Genomic DNA, 20,192 nt, shown 5'->3' on the forward strand with positions numbered 1-20,192 from the left:
ACAACTCCTCCACTCCTCCATCACCCAACACTCCAACCACAGAACATCCTGTAGAAGGTAGCAGACTTCCTGTAGAAATCCCAAGCTTCCTGTAGGATCCCCTGCAGACATCCTGTAGAAACCTGTAACCTCGGTTGCTGAGCACCTGAACGTTGTGGACTTCTGTGGAATGATGTTTTGGATCCTCTGGAACCTTTCCTAGCCCTCCTGACCTTTCCCAAGCTTTCTTTCCCTTCGAACTATCCCCGCACAGTCAAACCCTAATAAGAAACAAAATCATAATAACTCCAACCACTAAAGCAAAAATACAAAAACAATGTTCTTTTCAGTAGAAGTAGCTTAAATTCATGCATCTCATATCACTAGAAGTAATGGCATCATTTCTAGAAGTTTGCACTCCCACCATTGCATCATAGAGATTAGACTAGTCAGATTAGGGTTTACTAGGGTTTCCCTGTTTTGTTGGCTTTCAGTTCATTATTGCAAAGTAGGTTAATTTCCTTTGAGATAGCCTTCGTCCATCATTTATAAAGCTTCTTCTGAGAACATATAGAAGTTGGCTTGAGCCCTAGCGGACTTGTGCCAGCTGACCAAGTGACAGTTGCGACAAGAGCTAGTACTTGTGCATACAGCACCGTCGCTTCCAAGTTTGTTACGAACTACCGGGTTGATAAAATTAGAGATAGGAAGCTCCAGGAGTTGTAGCATTATTGCTACAATACTGGAGCCCACCAGAGCCCCCAATCAATACCACCGTTTTGGAGCGGGTCCCGCCTTGTCCTTTAGCTCTTTCGCCTTTTGTCCTTCGGTTCTCCAGCTCTCCACGCGACCGAGTGCTCGGGGCTCTCCACCTCCATTTCCCGATCTGGGCCTCCCAAGGGCTAATTCAGCCTCCCAGGGGCTAATTCGACCTCCCGCGCAGTCTCCATGGGCCTCGGTCAGTGCGCTTTGACCGAGGTCCTCGTCGTTCCATGCTGGCTGCCACTGCCACTGGTTCAAGGTGTTTTTGATCGCTGTTTTGGAATTCTTTGATGTTTGTCCCGACCTGATACAGTCATGGTTTCTTTGACAGTTCTTTATGGATCCAATTTGGATCATGACCTTCCCACTGAAAAAGCTTTTGGACCACCAAAAGTTGGTTTTCAAGCATCGACTAAGTGAGGGTATTGTTTTCTCACTTGCCCAATCTCAATCCACTTTGCACTGCTTGGCTTCGAACCTTTGAGCCCAATTCTGAGGTACTCAACATCTCCCCTGCGCATTGTCCTCACCTTCCTGTCCAGCACTGCGTCTTCCTGCAATTCATTAAGATATTCAAGTAGCAGATCATCAATAGAAGGCAATTGACTCTACTCGTCAGGGTCCTCAATCATTGAAGGTTCAAACAATCTCAAGCAATTTGCATTTACGACTGAGTAGATGTGCATGTAAACTGGTAAATCAAGGCGAAAAGCATTTTCACCAATCTTCTCAAGTATCCTAAAGGGTCCATACCTGATAGGCTTTAGCTTTTTACCTTCACCTTGCATCCTGTCCTTACTGATATACAGCCAAACTTGGTCACCAACTTGAAAACTATGCTCCATTCGATGCTTATCATGCCTAGCCTTGTACTTGGCTTGGCCCTTTTCTAGCTATTCCTGTATTGCTTGGTGGATCTTCTAGATCTGTTCAATGAACCTAGTTGCCCTATCCACATCATTGTGTTCATCCACCATGGTATCTTTACCAAAGACAAAATCCAAAGGAGACCTTGGTGTGAAACCAAAACAGGTCTCAAAAGGAGATCTCTGTGTAGAAGAATGCTTTGCTCTGTTGTAAGCATGTTGCACATAACACAAGTGTTCAGCTCAAAGCTTAGGATGTTTGCTGCAATATCCTCTCAATAACTGGATCACTGTCCTGTTAACTACTTCTGTCTAGCCATCTATTTGTGGATGAAAAGCTGTGCTTTTCTTCAGTTTGGTGTCCATTACTTCCCACAGACTGGACCAAAATTTCCCCACAAATCGGGTGTCTCGATCAGATACAATGGAAGTGGGTAATCCAAAATGAACCCATACATGTTCAAAGAACAATTTTGCAGTCTGCTCAGCTATAATCTGTTTATTACAAGGTATCAAAATACACATTTTGCTGAACCTATCCACAACAACATATAGATAATCATGACCTTTCCTAGATTTAAGTAGTCCTCCAACAAAATCCATGGAAACACTTTCCCAAGGGTGAGAAGGAACTGGAAATGGAGTGTACAAGCCTAGTTTTCTATTGCTGGGCTTGCTTTTAGCACACATAGCACACCCTCTTACATATCTAGACACTGTCTCATTCATTTTCGGCCAATAACAAAATCTTTGCAGCTGTGCAACTGTTTTACTTACCCCAAAGTGACCTGATATCATAGAAGTGTGTGCTTCCCTAATTATCTTTATCCTATCAGTTTGTGGAATGCAGAGTTTCCCACAATGGTATAAGAGTCGGTCCTTCACATGATAGTCCAATTCTTCTACTCTTTTGCCTTGACTCAAAGTTGCATATACATCTTTAAAGTCCATATCCTAAGCATATTATTCAATGTAGCTTTCATGTAGTACAGAATTATACTTAAGTATGGTAGATGCATTTATAATGGGTCTAGACAACATGTCTGCAACTTTCTTATGTATGCCCTTTTTATATCTGATGACTAAATGAAACTGTTGTAGAAAACCCATCCATCTGTAATGTCTTGATTGTTGCAACTTAGTTTGGGAGTGTAGATATTAAAGTGGTTGATGATCAGTATGTATTACTGTCTTTTTGCCCATTAGGTAATGTTTCCACTTTTTCACACTCTGAACTAATGCATACAATTCTTTATCATATGTAGGATAGTTAACTACTGCAGGATTAAAAGTCTCAGAATGATAACATATGGGTTTACCGTGCTGTGTCAACACTGCTCCCATGGCATAGTCACTGGCATCAGTTTGGATCTCAAATGGTCTTTGTAGATTTGGCAGTGCTAGTACAGGTGTTGTACTAATCTTTTCTTTCAAGGTGTCGAAGGCTTTCTGATGTTTTCCTCCCCACTGAAACACCTTGTTCAATCCTGTTAAAGCATGTAAGGGAGCTGCAATTGAGGAAAAGTTAGAAATGAACTTCCACCAATATTGTGCTGCTCCTAAGAGGCTTCTCACTTCTGTAACAAACCTGGGTTTAGGCCAGTTCACAATGACTGCCACTTTAGAGGGATCTATTTTCAATTCACCTCCCCCTACTATATGATCCAAGTAGTTTAGAGATGTTTTGCCAAATTCACATTTTGGGAGTTTAACATAAAGTTTTTCTCTTTTCAAAACATCTAGTGTCTGCTTAACATGCTTTAAATGTTCTTCTCACGTTTTACTAAAAATCAAAATGTCATCTAGGTACACAATAACAAAATCATCAAAAAAAGGTCAGAGTACATCATTCATTAATCTCATGAAAATAGCAGGAGCATTAGTTAAGCCAAAAGGCATAACCAGCCATTCATACAATCCCTATTTTGTTTTGAAAGCAATCTTCCATGCATCTTGCTCTGCAACTCTAACCTGATGGTATCCACTGTGCAAATCCAACTTGGTGAAATAAATAGCTTCCTTCAATTGATCTAAAAGATCATTTATGCGAGGAAGGGGATAACGATTTTTTATTGTTATCTTATTCAGTGCTCGGTAGTCAATGCACATTCTCCACGAACCATCTCTCTTTCTCACCCAAATGATTGGTGACCCACATGGTGATGTGCTAGGCCTGATGAACCCTTTCTCAAGCAACTCCTACACCTGCTTCTTGATTTCAGCATTCTCCAAAGCAGACAACCTGTACATTCCAATGTTAGGCAATGGACCATCTTGTTGCAAAATAATATCATGTACTATTCCCTTTTTGGGTGGCAGACCTTTAGGTTCTTGAAATAAGACATCATACTCTGAAACAACCTTTTCTATATCAGCTTGCTATTCAGCATTACAGCCCTCAAATATATTGGTTTTATCAGGTTTCTTTTCTTTTACAACCATCAGTGAGAATTGTTTGCATCAATTTATCATTATTTTCATCTGCCCAGAGTTTATGAGAGTATAATTATTCTTGAGCTTATGGGCTCTTACAAAGTATTCGATTCCATCTTTAACAAGTAGATACTTGTTCTCAGTTCTATAGAAAATAGCCTTTCTATCATACAAGTAAGGACTTCCTAAAACAATTCCACATGTCCAAAGGAATTATGTCTAACTCCACCTCATCTACAAATGCTGACCCAAAAGAAAACTTGAGTTTGCACTGTCTAGTCACTTGTAGTTGTGCTTTATCATTCAACCATCATAATGGGTATGGTTTCTTATGAGGTATAGTTGCTAATCCCAATTTCTTTACAATTGCTTCAAAAAATAGATTTACTTGTGAGCCACTATCAAACAAAGTATCAATCTTTTGATTTTTGGAAATAACTCGAATATGGAAAAGCTCATGTCTTTTTCTCTCATTTTTTCATCAATAACAGATTGAGCAGAATTACTAGTAGATGCTTCAAAATTCTTAGCTTTTATACCTGTGGCTACAATAGTTGTTTCATCTCCTGAATCTGACCCCAAATCTTTTTGAATAGCTACAGCGGTCTTCTTCTTCTTGCCCTCAGACTTCTTAGGTCTCAGCTCTAGATGCAAAATCCAACAATGCTATCATCATGCCCATCCTTTTTACAGTGAGTGCATGAAGCTTTGCTTTTCTATGTAGTGTTAGCCTTCCTTGCTTTCCACTTCTGCTTTCTTTTCTCCTTGCTCTTGCTTGCAGTGGGTTGGGATGGTCCCCCAACTTCTGGATTTCCATTCTTTCCTCTAGCTTCTAGATAAGTAGCTTGTACAGATACCTCATCTATACTAGTGGGATTAAACATGAGGATGGTATGTCTCATGTAGTTGTGCAGACCACCAACGTACTTTAAAAGAGTCTCTAGTGAGTCTAATGAGATACCCAGCATCAATGCTCTCTTTCTAAATTCTTGAGTATACCCTTGCACATTTTGTCCTTTCAACTGTCGAAGAGTTTGCCAACTCATCATGGCTTGTTGCATGTAGCCAATGGATAGAACTGCTTTTAATTGCAAAAACAAATTCACTCCAGACAGAGATAGTCTTACCATGTCTTTTTATATCAGCTTGGGTTCTACCTTCCCACCAAACCAAGGCAGTGCCTCCTAGGCGTAGGCTTGCCAGCTAAATCTTACTCTTGTCTGATTCTATGTTATGTACCTTGCAATACACATCAATTTCTCTAATCCAATTGTCCAGCTTTTCAGCATTTAGCTCTCCATCATATATAGGCAAATCAAATTTAACATTTAGCTTGATCAAAGATGCTTTCTTATTATGCACAGGGTTATTAGGAGGTGTGAGAAAGCTTTCCTCTTTCCCTTTTCCTTTGGAGTGGTCATGGAAGTGAGACTCATCTTCTTCTTTATCTTGTTTAGAACCTGAGGAGTCTTCATCCTTATGCTTTCTAAAGTCCCTATACATTTCTTCTACCATAGACTTTATAGCTAGGAAACTTTCTATGAATTGAGGGTCTGGCCCCACACAACCTTCCTCTGACATTGTCTTCCGAGGATAGACTCTCCCAATTTCAAGATTAGTTTCCACCAACTCTCCTTCTTCTAATTTGAGCTTTGATCTAGCGAGCATTCAACAGCTAAACCAACACAAGCTTGTCTAACCTTACAGCCTAGGGCTCTGATACCATTTGATCTAATAATCACCCTATGAGTGACCTCAGTTGAAAATTTATTGAATAAAGGTATTACAAACTCATGTGTCGGTGTGTGTGTCTATGTTATTTAAGCAACGGATCGATCAGATTACAAATACACAGACACTTGAAATGGAAAGACAGCAGAGAAATACAGTAAGCAAATACAAGAACACAAGAAATTAATAAGGAATTCAGCCTATCTTCCAGGGCTACATCTCCGGTCCAACTCTCAGTGGTGGCCTTATTTTATTGTGTCTTAAGCAGAGAATTACAATGCAGGAGCCAATGTGAGTCACCTGAAACGGAAATTTACTTGGCAGGGTGGTTCTTGGATGCCCCAAGCCACTAGAGTACACAGACTCCTTTTCCTACCAACTCTGTGACCTTCTGGTCTACAATGGAGAGAGCCCAATGTGGTGCTCAGTCCGAACAGATCCTCTCTGGGATGGCTTGAATCTCTCAAGCTCTCTAATGCTCAATGCTGCCTTTGGTCAGCTCAGCCCTCTGTCTTTCATTCTGCTTTTGCTTCACTGTCTTCTTCTCTGTGTTCCATCCTCCTCTCAGGGTTCTGGTTCCTCTGTCCCTCTCTCTCTGTTCTCTCCTCTGTTCATGGCTTTAAGGCCATTCGTTCCCATGTCTGTTCAGTTCCTCTTCCGCCTCTATCGAATCGCCTTCTGTAGATGCGCTTGGAGTTCCCTGTTCAGCGTCATCATTAAGCTCACAGGGAGTGGCCACATGTCGTCCTGTAAACGGCGCCAACCTGCTTCGTCGGTTCAATTCCTCGGTTACGTCGTGGAATGAATCTTCCTCCACCGTGGCGGTCAGAGCGAACCTCAAATCTTTACAAACAACAGCGTATTCCCTCGTTAAATTCGGTCTGGTCATCGGACGCAATATCAACCGTCCAATCTGGATCCCCCAGATCCAACGCCATCCGCTCATTTCACGCGGTTGACTTGCTCAACCGTTAGCGCACGATGAGCGGCGGTTTTCTCTCTCCTCCGCTTGCCACTTGTCGATCGCTGAGTGGAATCTCTCTGCTTCCATCCAAAACCGCTTAATGTTCAAGGAGCCCCCGATCAATACCACCGGTTTCGGAGCGGGTCCCACCTTGTCCTTTAGCTCTTTTGCCTTTTGTCCTTCGGTTCTCCGGCTCTCCACGCGACCGAGTGCTCGGGGCTTTCCACCTCCATTTCCCGATCTGGACCTCCCAGGGGCTAATTCAGCCTCCCGCACAGTCTCCATGGGCCTCGGTCAGCGCCTCGTCGTTCCACGCTCGCTGCCACTGCCACTAGTTCAAGGTGTTTTCGATCGTTGTTTTGGAGTTCTTTGATGTTTGTCTTGACCTGATACAATCATGGTTTCTTTGACAGTTCTTTATGGATCCAATTCGGATCAAGGTAGCTCCTATAATTTCTCAGCAGTCATTGCTCATAAATAAGAGGGAGCCATGGAACCACTATGTTAGAATCTCCATGACTATTATTCTAACCAAATTTTGATTTTTTTAGCTTACACTATGCCTCATATAATCACTGTGCTCCGAGGATGGTCTCCAGCAATATGGGAACATTGCAATAAAATGTACCCTGCTTACGACAATTTAGAAGCTACAGGTGGAGTATCTAATTCCCTGGAGTCAACCAGGACTTGCAACCAGCTGCAATAGCTTGAAACAGCCTGCCTCCATAGGCATAACAGGCCACAAAAAGTGAAACATGTCTTTGCATATTTAAACCTTGGTGGGTTATGTAACAACCCCACTTTACATTTAACCAAACCCCGTTGACCTAGCCAGTTTTAAACACAAACCAAAACTTTGAATTCAAAATTAAATAAGCAAATCACAGGACGAAATGAAAAAGTTTGCTGACCTCTACTAACGGGGTGAACCATCTCAAATCAAACTCTTCGACATTGTCCAGAGCAACTCCTTTTTGTGAGATAGAGGAGGAGCTTCGGCTTCTTCTTAAGAAAGCAGTCTCTGAAAGATTGAACTCATTGGCAACTTTCTGCATCCACTCTGCATCTTTGTTCTCTTCCAGTAAACACACAGCAGCGGGATTGCCCTGGAATGGTTTGTCTGTGAATGCATCGATCTGCAGTTGCCAATAGGAATAAAAAAGTATATATCAGTAGTTGGTTTCAGACGGGTGATCAGAACGAGTGAAATGAAAAAGCAACAGAGACCACTGCGTAACGAATTGATCCCAGCCCATCTTCTGCCATCTCCGAAAGCTAAAATTGGCGCAATTCAATTCTCAAATTAATTTGAGAAGTTTTGTAGTTGCTCCTCGTGGACATATGATTACGAGGATGCATGACATTTGCGAAGTCAAAAGTTATCTTTATTGACAAAGTCAATCGTTGTTGTGTCCAGAGGCGTTATACAGGAGAAAATGTCCGTGAGATGTTTAGGAAGCTTCATTTAAATTAAAAAGGGAAAAATAATTAAAGTAATTTAATTAATTTGTTTTATTGTGATTTAATTATTTTCTCCCGTGAGATGTTTATGAAGCTTCAATTAATTTAAAAAGGGAAAAACAATTAATGTAATTTAATTAATTTGTTTTATTGTGACTTAATTTTTAATGGTGAAGTTATAAATAATTTATTAAAAGAGATTTATAGTAGAGAAAAACAAAATTATTTTAATTTTCACAAAGTTAAAATAGTTTATGGGACAAATTGTTTTTTCATCTTGTTGATGTATTTGGCCTTTTTCCTGTGAAGCCTCACAATAAACTCTTCGCTAAATAAATTATTCCAAGAGCTAGCTATCAGAATATCTGCCAACTTTCTGTGTTGTCTTTGAAGGTCTCGCATTCTAAAATGAAATGTTTTTATGTTTTCACTTTTCCCAAAGAACAAAAAATACATACTCTTTCCTCCCACACTTCTTTTAGCATTTTCCAGCACTCTGTTTCACAATGGAGTTGACGAAAATTAGTCTTTAACTGAGCAATAAGAATTTTGGATCTCCAAAAAATATTGGTCTCTATGTACGCTTTTTGTTGATGATTATGAGTGGGATTAAACACTTGAATATAGTACTCTTTCTTTCTCTCTAGCTCCTTATCCCAAGTACGCTTGTGGAACTTATCCATAACAAAAGCTTTTATCTCTTCACTGTTTATGGGACACTTGTTCAAGCAAATACCCCATTTACTAAACCATTTGTTATTTTTTTGCATCCAAATCTTTTTTCTTTTGCACAATATGTCATTAAAGACAACCTTAGGCCATCTACCCTATTCCATTTGCTCAATTTTTTTTAAATAACTTATCACTTGCACCATAGCAATTGTTCCAATAGGAGCAACCCATGTTTCACTTAACAAGATAACATAAGGAACTGCACTTTTAATTTTGAAGTTCTATGTAATCAATCGCTTCTAAATTTTCTCAATTTGTTTCCACTGCATGTCGGATGTATTGATGGCCCACAGTTCACAACCATAGAGAATCACAGGAATCACTCGAAGCCCAAAAAGAGTTTGAGTGGTTTTCAAGTCCCATAATTTTGCCTCTCTACACCTATTTTGAAAAGCATAAAATGTTTTCCAACCCCCCAAAGTTCTTTTTTTTTACAGTAATCCCAACTTAGATTTTTATTGAAGTCAATTTTGAGGTATTCATAATCCGCAACTTCTTCTAGAATGTTGCTTTTAAAGTAGAACTTATGTTGGTTATGTTGGTTATATATATTATATTAAGCTTTGAGGGTCAGTTTAATTGGTGGAGTCTCCTCGTAAAAAATGCATTTTATTTGAGAGGTCATATGTTCAATTTATTTTTAGACATTCTTGAGGTTAGACTTCGTGGTTGAGTCGGCATGAATTTATTTCTTTGGATGGATCTTCCTGGTACAAATATTCATGGACGTAGTCGTCACCTATCTCTGGCCCTGAACCACATAGAAACAAATAATAATAATAATAATTAAAAATCTTAAAAATACATATATTATATTAAAAAATAAATAATTATGATTTATATTTGTAATTATGATATTTTAATGGAAGGTTGGAGTGGGGGGTAATTTTTCACCCTGAGGAAGAAATAAAGACACAATTCACTTGGGCAGAACTACCAAAAATCAAGTAGAGCTTCTTGCTTTATGGCAAGATCTAGAAGTGGCAATTGCAAAGAAGATTTCCCATCTGATAGTCTTTGGAGATTCCATGTTGGTAATCCAAAAAATCATTAAAGCAAGAGAAACTCCAAAAAATGATTGTCCTTCAATGATACTCAAAATTTGGATGCAAATCCGAAATTTTGAAAAAATTGAGTTTTATCACATCAAAAGGCACCATAATCAAGTTACGGACTTGCTAGCTAACAAAGGTGTAATCCTTGATCAAGGTGCAACCCTCGATTATGGTGCATTGATGATGGATTATGGTTCTCCAATCATAATAGATACACCATGAATCAAAGTCATATTTTGAAATGGGCTTTAATATCTCATTCCATCAAGGTATGGAGAATAAATAACCTCGAATTAAGGTTTGGCAAAGCACTAATTAGTCGCATAAGGAATAGTTTATGTGAAGTCTGGAATTGATGGCTAGCTCCTTTAATGCATTGCATCTTGTTGGATAAAGTTGTCATTGATGTCAATAAGATGGCAACTTAGGTGCTTAGCAAAGTACAGGTTGGAGCCTGGTGGATTGGAGATCGGTGTCTCTATCTAAGGTTGGACCCCTAAATTTTATTATACTTGATTTATTGTAAAAAGATGATTGGAGTCCTCAATATGTCTGATTAATAGAATTATTTATTTTGTATTGTTCATTTTGTGTTCAGTTTATAAGTGATCTAAAATTTGTAAAATAACAATTGTAAAAGAAATATTTATTCACCCTCCCTCTCAGTATTTCCAACACATCTAACCTCCTTCCAGTTGTGATATCGAGAAGGAAGATCCCATGCTCCATGCTAGGTGGAGGATTTGGCTACTCAATTCAATATCTTGTGCTACAGTCGAGCACGATCTCATATTAGAGGTGATTCAAAGATGGCAAGTCTTGTCAGGCAAGTGCAGAGTCAGGTAGTTGGAATTGAATGGGAGGAGAGGGAAGGAGATAAAGGTGAACTAGGAGAGATGACTTATAAATGGCGATTGTGGGTCTTGGAATTCTCGTTTGGAAAATGCAATTCTAGTAATATTCGCAAGATGGAGCACTTTATACAGTTAGAGAGTAGGGAAATTATGAAGGACCATATGTCAGGAGTAGCATCTTTCATAGCTAAGCAAGGTGACATGGCATCCATGGAGGCTCACTCCCAATCTGTTCTCATTTTTGAACAGCTTGAGTCATTAACGAGTGCAGTTGATCATTTATAATTGTTAGTGGATAAGCTGACCTTCAAAATTGATAATATTGAACTTACTGTAGAGATAATAATCTTAGGCATTCTGAAGGAGGTATTTGGCATCATGAACAATCTTGCTTAGGGTGCTCGAGAAGGGAATCACCATCAAGAGGAAATTAGGGGTCGTCCTGTGCATGAGGACTCTCACCCTCAAGTGGAGTTGGCTCAACCAGGACAAGAAGGAACTTCTGAAAATAGGAAAGACAGTAGTGGTTAAAGTTTTAATGGTTTTATATGAACTGCAAGTATGTACTGTACAATGGAGTCTTCTGGAGACTCTTTAAAATATATGTTGTTAGGAGTATAGTTAGTACTTGGCCAGGTAGAAGCAGGGTTATTTTTGTAACTCTTTGGAATAATGAAGATCTGGATGTAACTCTGAATGTAAAGGTGTTGCCCTGTTTTCAGTTAAATCAATGTAATATATGTGTTTCCTTTATAAAAAAATATGATATTTGAAATTTCCTATTTAAATTTAATTAAACAACAATATAAATGAAGTGGCTAGTAAATGTAGATAGGTATCAATTCATAACAAGTAATGCAGAGAAACTTAGTCCCTACTACTTAAATGGAAATTATGCTTTCATAAAAAGTGCAAATTGATATATGAAATGGAAAAATTAATTGTCAAGTAATGAGCAAGAACTTGCATAAATTCTAGTGGGTCACTGGAAAGTTTGCACATTTATATTTTTACTCCTACTTATTAAGGTGTTAAAGAACACATAAATAATGGTGTGCAGTAAATGTTGATAAGTATATTTATTTACATCTTGTTACTATCCAATTTCTATGGTGGTCAGATATTAAATATGTTATTTACCTTAGTATGAACTATTTTCAAAAAATTTAACTTTGCAAGTGCATCCAAAAATTTGAGTAAAGACTACAATAAGACTTTAAGTTCATGGTCCGATCAAATGTTTGAAAAATAATTTTTGCAATAATATTGAAAACTAAATATTTGTTTTTTAAATTAAACATTATAAGTTGCATTGTTCAATGCTAAACTAATAGGGACGTAAAGATTACAATAAGGTCTTTAAGTTTATGGTCCAATCAAATGTTTGAAAAACCATTTTTCCAATAATACTGAAAAATAAATATTTGTTTTTCAACCTAAACATTATAAGTTGCATTGGTCAATGCTAACTAATAGTTTAGAGTTCTCTTGGCAGGGACTAATAAACATCAAAACACTTATTTCATGATATATCTCACATTGCTAAAATTAAAAAAACCATCTTCTTAATTTGTAAATAGGCTTTGTTACAATACCATGGCTTATCAATACCACGTGCCTAAAACCATAACTCATTTAGTGTGACACTTGTTCATACAATATTTTTTTAACTGATCAATTTAATTAAAATGACAAAAAGGACTTAAATACTTTGAACATAAATTTGACCTTTTGATTTGTGAATACTACTAAAAAAGATTGTAGAATATTCCATGGAGGGTAAATCCCGACCATCCACCTAATAATTATTGATAATTAAATTAAAATTCCATAAGCTCTATTCCAAAATAGATATTCCTATAGACATAATTAATAAACATATAATTATAAATAATAATATTTTTACATATAGAAGAGTGAAATATATCAAACATAAGAACAATAATAAATTAAGATCTATTTACCATATAAATTAAAATATTAATAATTCATAATAGTAATTATGATATTTTAAAACTTCGTATTTAAATTTAATTAATAAATATTTAAAAACTTAAGAAAGAAAGAAAGAAAATTATTTTAACGTCCATGAGGCTAAAGATAGTCTATGAGATAGATTACTTCTTCATCTGGTTGATGTATTCCACCCTTTTCTTGTGAAGTCTCACAATAAACTATCCCAGCTTCTCGACAAATCCCTCGCTAAATAAGTTATCCCAAGAGCTAGCTACCAGAATATCTGCTAACTTTCCTTGTTATCTTTGAAGGCCTTACATTCTAAAATGAAATGCTTTTTTGTTTCCACTTTTCTGGAAGAACAAAAAATACATACTCTTTCTTCCCATACTTCTTTTGGCCTTTTCCAGCGCCCTGTTTCACAACAGAGTTGATAAGAATTAGTCCTTAACTGAGCAATAAGTATTTTGGCTCTCCCATAAATATTGGTCTCTATGTACGCTTTTTGTTGATGGTTATGAGTGGGAATAAACACTTCAATATAGTACTTTTTCTTTCTCCCTAGCTCCTTATCCCAAATACGCTTGTGGAACTTATCCGTAACAAAAACTTTTATCTCTTTATTATTTATGGGACACGTGTTCAAGCAAATACTCCATTTACTAAACCATTTTTTATTTTGATGCATCCAAGTCTTCTTTCTTGTGCACAATATGTCATTAAAGACAACCTTAGGCCATCTGCCCTATTCCATTTGCTCAATTTTTTTTAAATACCTTGTGACTCGCACCATAGCAATTGCTTCAATAGGAGCAACCCCTATTTCACATAACAAGATAGCATAAAGAACTGCACCTTAATTTTGAATTTGTTTGTAATCAAAAGCTTCTGAATTTTCTCAATTTGTTTGCACTGAATGTTATATGTATTGTTAACCCACAGTTACAACCACAAAGAATCACCGGAATCACCAGAAGCCCAAAAAGAGTTTGAGTGGTTTTCCAGTCTCATAACTCTGCCTCTCTACACTTATTTTGAAAAGCATAAAATGCTTTCCAATCCCCCAAAGTTCTTTTCTTTCTACAACCATCTCAGCTTAGATTTTTGTTGAAGTCAACTAAGGTATTTTGTAATCGCGACTTCTTCCAGAATGTTGCCTTCAAAGTAGAACTTATGTTGGTTATGTTTTCTTTTTTTAGAGAAAACCACTACTTTCGTTTTGCTAATATTGACTTGCATCCTCACCCTTCTACAAAAATGCTCAAGGGATAGTAAGTGCTCTTGCAAACTAAGAGCAGATTTACCAATCAGAATAAGGCCACTTGCATACAAAATAAGCCTTATAACAAACTTGCCCAAATGGATACCATCATCCTTTTCCAAATTTAACCACTCCTCAAGCTTGTTGATATATAAACCGAAAAGGGTAGGAGACAATGGGAAACCTTGCTTGACCTTGATATCACTTTTAAAACTTTCAGAAATTCCTGTTGAAGTTCTAATTTTGACTTTCACCTCTTCATAAAGCCTATGCACAACTCCTCTCAAATGTTTAGGCACCCCAAGTTCCTCCAATCTGTGCCATAGCTTATCCCTAGGAACCGTGTCAAATGCTTTTGTAAAATCAACGAAGCAACAAAATGCTTCTTCCTTTTTCTCCCAAACTTTTTCAATGGTGTGCCTTAAAGTTATACAATGATCAACTGTGGAATGTTAAGGTCTAAAACCCGCTTTCCCTTTAGCACACTTGTCTCTTTCTTCTACCCACTTGTTGATTTTATTTTCTAGCATGCTTCCAAATAACTTTGAAAACAAGGGGTTTAGCATTATGGTCCTATAATTGGAGGGATTATTAACATCATCACTCTTGAAAAGATGTATTGCTAGACTAGTTGTCCAATCTATGGGGAACCCATGTTGTCTGATGTTGTTGAAAATTTTCGTAATGTGAGGTACAAGAATCTTTAAGCCCCACTTTAGATACTCTACTTGGAGTTCAGCTAAGTCTTTTTCTTTTCCAACACCCAACTTACCCATCTCTACCTCTTGCACCGTGAAGAGTTTAGTATCAATGTTTATCAAGGGGGGAGGGTCAACCTTGGGATCCTACTCATAGAGTTGTCTTGCATAGTCAAACCATTTAGAAGTTGTAATACTATTTTCAGTTTGCATCTTTCTCGGTTGGAGCTCCTTCCAAAATAATTTCGGGTTATTTTTCCCAAGGAAGATTAGTTCTTCCCTCCTTGAAACCATGAAATCAACCTTTTTCTTTCTTAATATCTATTTGTAAGCTTTGAGCTTTATGTTATCGTTGTTTGACTCTTTCCACATTCTCCTTGCCTTTTTGCATTCCTTGTCAAACCAAGCATTAATAAGAAAGCAATTTGTTTCAGACTTTTTAATTTTTTCTCATTTGCACTCTGCAAGTGCGCTTTGAATTAAATGTGTTAATTTGTGACTATGAAGGTCATGAATTGAGATTTTCTCCTTCTCAAAAAGCCTCTCTAGTGTCATTTTGAAGGCATTGTAATTTTCTAGAGTCAAAAGAATTCTGCCCTTTGGGAGATTTTGTTGAACACACTGATTTTTTTACTCTATTTGCTTCTTTCCAGTCCAAGAGAAACTTTAATAAATTGGCTTGTGATCTGTTATTAAGTCCCAAAGTTGATCTCCAATCAAAACTTCCTCCATTTTCTCACACAAACCATGCGAGCAAATTACATAATCTACTACACTTGCTCCATTGTAAGTATTGCAAGTGAAATTAACAGACTTTGCCCATCTAGTCAAACCATTACAAATGACTAAATTCAAGGCCCCACATAGAGTAAGCAATTGTTAACCAAAGAGATTGTAGCCCTTGCCCTATGAAATTCTTTCCCACTGATGATTACTCTCTTATGTAAGCCAAATAGGGTCGCAGTCTTCTTTACAACAAAGAATGTTGGCTTTCTCACTTGCAGTCATAGCATTCAAATCACCCACTATAAGGACTTAACCTATATGAGAATATGTTGCAATATCTGTTTTTAAAGTTGCAAAGGGATCTTTGTGGTCAAGACCTCTACTTCTGTAAATTTTTGAAACTTGCGGCGCAAAATAGCATGCTACAATTCTGATGTGATTTCCATTTTTTGATATTTTAAAGAAAATTAATTGTTTATTTGAGTCTTATTTTTCTAACTGAATGAGACGACCTTCTTTTTCCATCACTAATACCATGATACCCCTGTGTCCTTTTCCATTCCCTGTTGCCTTTTTCCACACAACTATCTTCTAGTATCCTTCAAACAAAGGTGTCTTGCACCCTTCATGTTCATGTATTTCTATGAGGCAAATTATGTCTTTATCTTCCGCAATAGGCCCTAACCCAGGTCCTCATCTCCATGGGTAACCTCTGCAGTTCCAACAAACTAAACTTAAGGAAACTTGGGTATGACTTGATTGCTATTTATTTTGACATGCAAGACGCACAATTGAGTCTTTGTCCCTGCTTTCCCATACTGACCTTGCTTCTTGATTTCCTGTTGAAGAATTTGTTGCCTCTTTTTATTACCATCTTGTTGCTCTGTTTTGGAAGCAGGTCCAAATCACGCTATCACAACTTTACCTTTATAAATCCATGCTCTCTTGCCTTCATCTCTTGCTGCCCTAACCTTTGACATTTCCTCCCTCCTTTTCTCCTGTTGTCTTATAGTTAAGTCTTCTTCTAGAAAAAAAAATGAGAAACAATTAAGAGATGATTCTTGCTTATAATGATATATTTATCATGCAAGCTAGGCATGATGAATTTTATGGTCTTAGCTCTCTCACCGTTAAACTTACCCACCCTCCATGCTTGGCATATTCATCCTTGCCATAGCAAATTGTCTTTTAAGAAGTCCCTTGCAAGGTCAAGAGTACACTCCATTTTCCCATAATCTTTGACCCCTTTAATAATTATGTTTGTTGCTCTATTTTGTATTTCCTTGATTTCTATATATTGCATTTTGCCAACCCCAATGTTTGTTTCTCCTTTCGTACTAGCAGAATTGCTAATAACTTGAGCCCAAGTTTTGGAAACTTTTGTGGGGTCTCCTTTCTTTTCTTCTCTTGCTTTCTCTTCATGGTTATCTATTTGGGCAACCACTTTCCCTTTATCTTGGGATGGTTTCACATTCACCACCTCTATACTTTCCACTACAGGTTTCTTTATGTTTTTCACACCCGCCTTTATGTGTTGCCATTCTGTCTTCCCTATCAAGAGAGATTCCTGTAGCAATGTCACTTGTTCTTTCAAAACTTTACTTCTTTCTACTAAAACCTTGTTTTCAGTTGTTATTATATGAATTTTATGATCTCTTTCCTGCTCTTTAGCTTCTAAAACCTCCAACCTTTATTTTACATTTAAAAATTCTTTCACATAAAGATCAAATGACCAGGTGAGAGGTGTGGATGTGATACTATAGCGATCATAATCATGAATGACATTTATGTTGAAAAATGTAACGTCTTCATTTAATGTATTTGAGTCATCATGAAATGTACTTGTCAAAAGAATAAAGAAAATAATTTTTATTATTGTAACAATGACTTATTAAAGCATGGGTTTCTTGCTTGGATCATCATTATATTAGTCAAAGTCCCAAGTGTGGACTCCTAGGATTAATATTGAGTTTATAGAGTCATTGTATATTCAAAGAGACCCTTATTGGGATTTTGAATCATGTAAAAAAGTTTAGTATTGAGTCAAATATGATTTACGTATCCTCCACACCAAGTCAGCCTAGAAGAGATCAAGTTGGCCTAAGGACACCTATTCAATCCCCCTTGAATCCTATAAATAGAAGCAAGTCGAATTCAATCTCATTTCAAGCAAGTTCGATATCTCTAAGGAAGCCGAAGAAGTGTGAAGTGGGTCTAAGGAAGCCAAAGGAAGTGTGAGTTGGGTGGAGTCTAAGGAGAAGAAGAAAAATGAAATGTTGGTGCCTCTCTCTATCTTTGTTTCGTGCCCTAGTTTGGGAAATCAAAGTCTTCCAAGTTTCGCTGATGCCGGAAGCTGCCTGATGTTGGAAGTTTCTACGTAGTCGAAGTTGCTGGAAGAGAGGTCAAAGATCTGGGAGGCTGACTTGGTGTGGAGGGAAGATTTGGTCTTTGTCTATGGTGAAGAGTCTCAAAGAATACTATTGAAAGGAAGAAAATTTTGACTGGGTTTTCCCATCGAGGGGGGGTTTCCTTGGCATAGTGCCTACATCTTGTGTCTCTTGTTTTTTGATCTTCATACAAAAATAATATGGTAATTTCTTGATGAAATATAAGATAATAAAGAAGTAAAAGAAGCCAAAAATACTCACAAATAATTATCAAGAAAGGAGAATAAACCCTAATCTATTAACATTGATTTTCCAACATGGTATCAGAGCTAAGGTTAGGAAAATTTGAAGATCACTTTGTTGGCATGGATTCTCCCTCTTTGATGAAATACATAAGAATGGGTATCAACATCGTTGGAAGTTGGATCAAGAATGTGATCCATTACTTATTCAACAAGGTCAAAAGTCAAGGATTCTTGGTTGCTCTTGCAGGTTCTCGTAATGATGACAATGAATGGATCATTGATAATGGAGCATCAAGACACATAACAGGAGAAAGTAAACAACTTCATACACTACCAAGGGATCCATCTTCTCATGGAGTGGAATTGGGTGACAACAAAAACTATGTTGTTAGAGGCCTAAGATCAACATCGTTGAAGTTGGAAAATGAATCGAAGCTGCATCTCACTAACATTCTATATGTTCCAGGTTTGAAAAAGAACTTTATTTTTATTTCTTGCTTAGAAGATAAAGGGGAAAGAGTTGCTTTTTTGACATAAAAATATTGGTTTGGGGAAAAGACTCCAACATTGATAAAGCTAGGGTTATTGGAGTTCGTGAAGGAAGCCTTTACAGAGTCATTACACCACCTCCTTAAGCATTGGTTCATATGGAAATCAGCCCCATCAAACTATGGCATAGGAGATATGGTCATCTACATTATAAGGTCATCCCTACTCTTAGTCAATTGGTTCATGGTATCCCCAATATGAAGTTAGGTCATGAAGGTGTGTGCAAGGGATGCTCTTTGGGAAAACATACAAGAAAACCATTTCCGAATAGTGAAACTAGGTCTAAAGAGATATTAGACCTCATCCATTCTGATGTGTGTGGACCCATGTCTGACAAATCACTTGGAGGTCATCTCTACCATGTGACATTCATTTATGACCATTCTAGAAAGACATGGCTCTACCTTCTCAAAACAAAAGATGAAATATTTTATAAGTTCGAGGAGTTTAGGTCTAAAGTGGAAACCCTAACCAAAAACTCTAAGGTCTGACAATGGTGGGCAATACACTTCTAAGGAGTTGATTGCATATTGTAAGGAATCAGGTATTAAGAGGGAGCTCATTTTTCCTATAATATCGAACAAAATGGATTGGCCGAAAGAAAGAATAGGTCAATTGAAGAATGCATTCGAACTATGTTCCTTGATCAAGACCTACCAAAATTCTTATGGGGAGAAGCAGCAATGACAACCACATATATTCAAAATAGAAGTCCTCATGAGAGTCTTGATAATACTACACCAGAAGAAGTATTCACAGGAAAGAAGCCGAGTGTGGATCACCTCTGAATCTTTAGAAGTCCAACATATATCCATGTTCCAAAGGACAAGCGAAAGAAGTTGAACTTTACAAGTATCAAGGGAATATTCGTTGCATATAATCTTTCCTCAAAAGCATATAGAATCTACATAAAGGAAGGAAGACACATTGAAGTAAGTAGGGATGTCATATTCGATGAAAATCAAGCATACAAGAAATCAAAGGATATTCCTATTGATTATGATGATGAAGAAGTCCCCATATTTGAAGAAGAAGAAGTTCATCATGAAAACCCTACTACAAATCAAGAAGAAGAATAAGGACCAAGTGAGCCTATTCAATCGGTGGTCATTCCAACCACAAGGAAAAGACCCGACTGGTTAAAAGCCACATTAGAAGACATTGAAGGACATGAAGTTGTGAAAGGAACCCTCAGGGAAAGTAATAGATCGAAAAGATATTCTAGTTGTGTTCCATATATGATGAAATTGATTGAAGTTGAACCATCTACATTCAAGGAAGTTGCGAATCAAGAAGTTTGGAAGAATGCATTGCAGGAAGAATATCAATCCATCATGAAGAATGGGGTTTGAGAAATCATTCCTAGACCTAGTGACAAATCAGTTGTCACATCCAAATGGATCTATAAGATCAAACATGTTGTTGATGGAAGTACAAACAATTACAAAGCAAGATTCCTTGCAAGATGTTTCTCTCAAAAGGAAGGCATTGATTATGAATAAGCCTTTGATCCCATAGCAAGGTACACTA

General features: G+C 37.4%; 1 protein-coding gene across 5 annotated transcripts in view; it reads right to left on the minus strand.

The window, feature by feature from the left end:
* The window catches only part of LOC149181219 (uncharacterized), a 201,430-nt gene extending 193,267 nt beyond the window's left edge, over positions 1 to 8,163 (minus strand). For 3 of the 5 annotated variants that reach the window (XR_016257001.1, XM_089416501.1, XM_089416500.1), the window contains exons 1-2: positions 7,966 to 8,160; positions 7,650 to 7,874 (exon numbers count right to left, since the gene is read on the minus strand). Coding sequence is in view for 4 of the 5 variants with exons in the window: in XM_089416501.1 (XP_089272627.1) it covers positions 7,650 to 7,874; positions 7,966 to 8,004 (264 nt within the window). In the remaining variant the exon portion in view is untranslated. Of the gene's footprint in view, positions 1 to 7,649; positions 7,875 to 7,965 lie in introns of all 5 variants that reach the window. The other 2 variants (XM_089416502.1, XM_089416503.1) reach the window with 2 other exon arrangements.
* Between the last annotated feature and the right edge of the window lie 12,029 nt (positions 8,164 to 20,192).

This window comes from Pinus tabuliformis, chromosome 3_2 (genome assembly GCF_031772625.1).
Source record: "Pinus tabuliformis cultivar Carrire ecotype Pingquan chromosome 3_2, CPIR1, whole genome shotgun sequence".
Lineage (NCBI taxonomy): Eukaryota > Viridiplantae > Streptophyta > Pinopsida > Pinales > Pinaceae > Pinus > Pinus tabuliformis.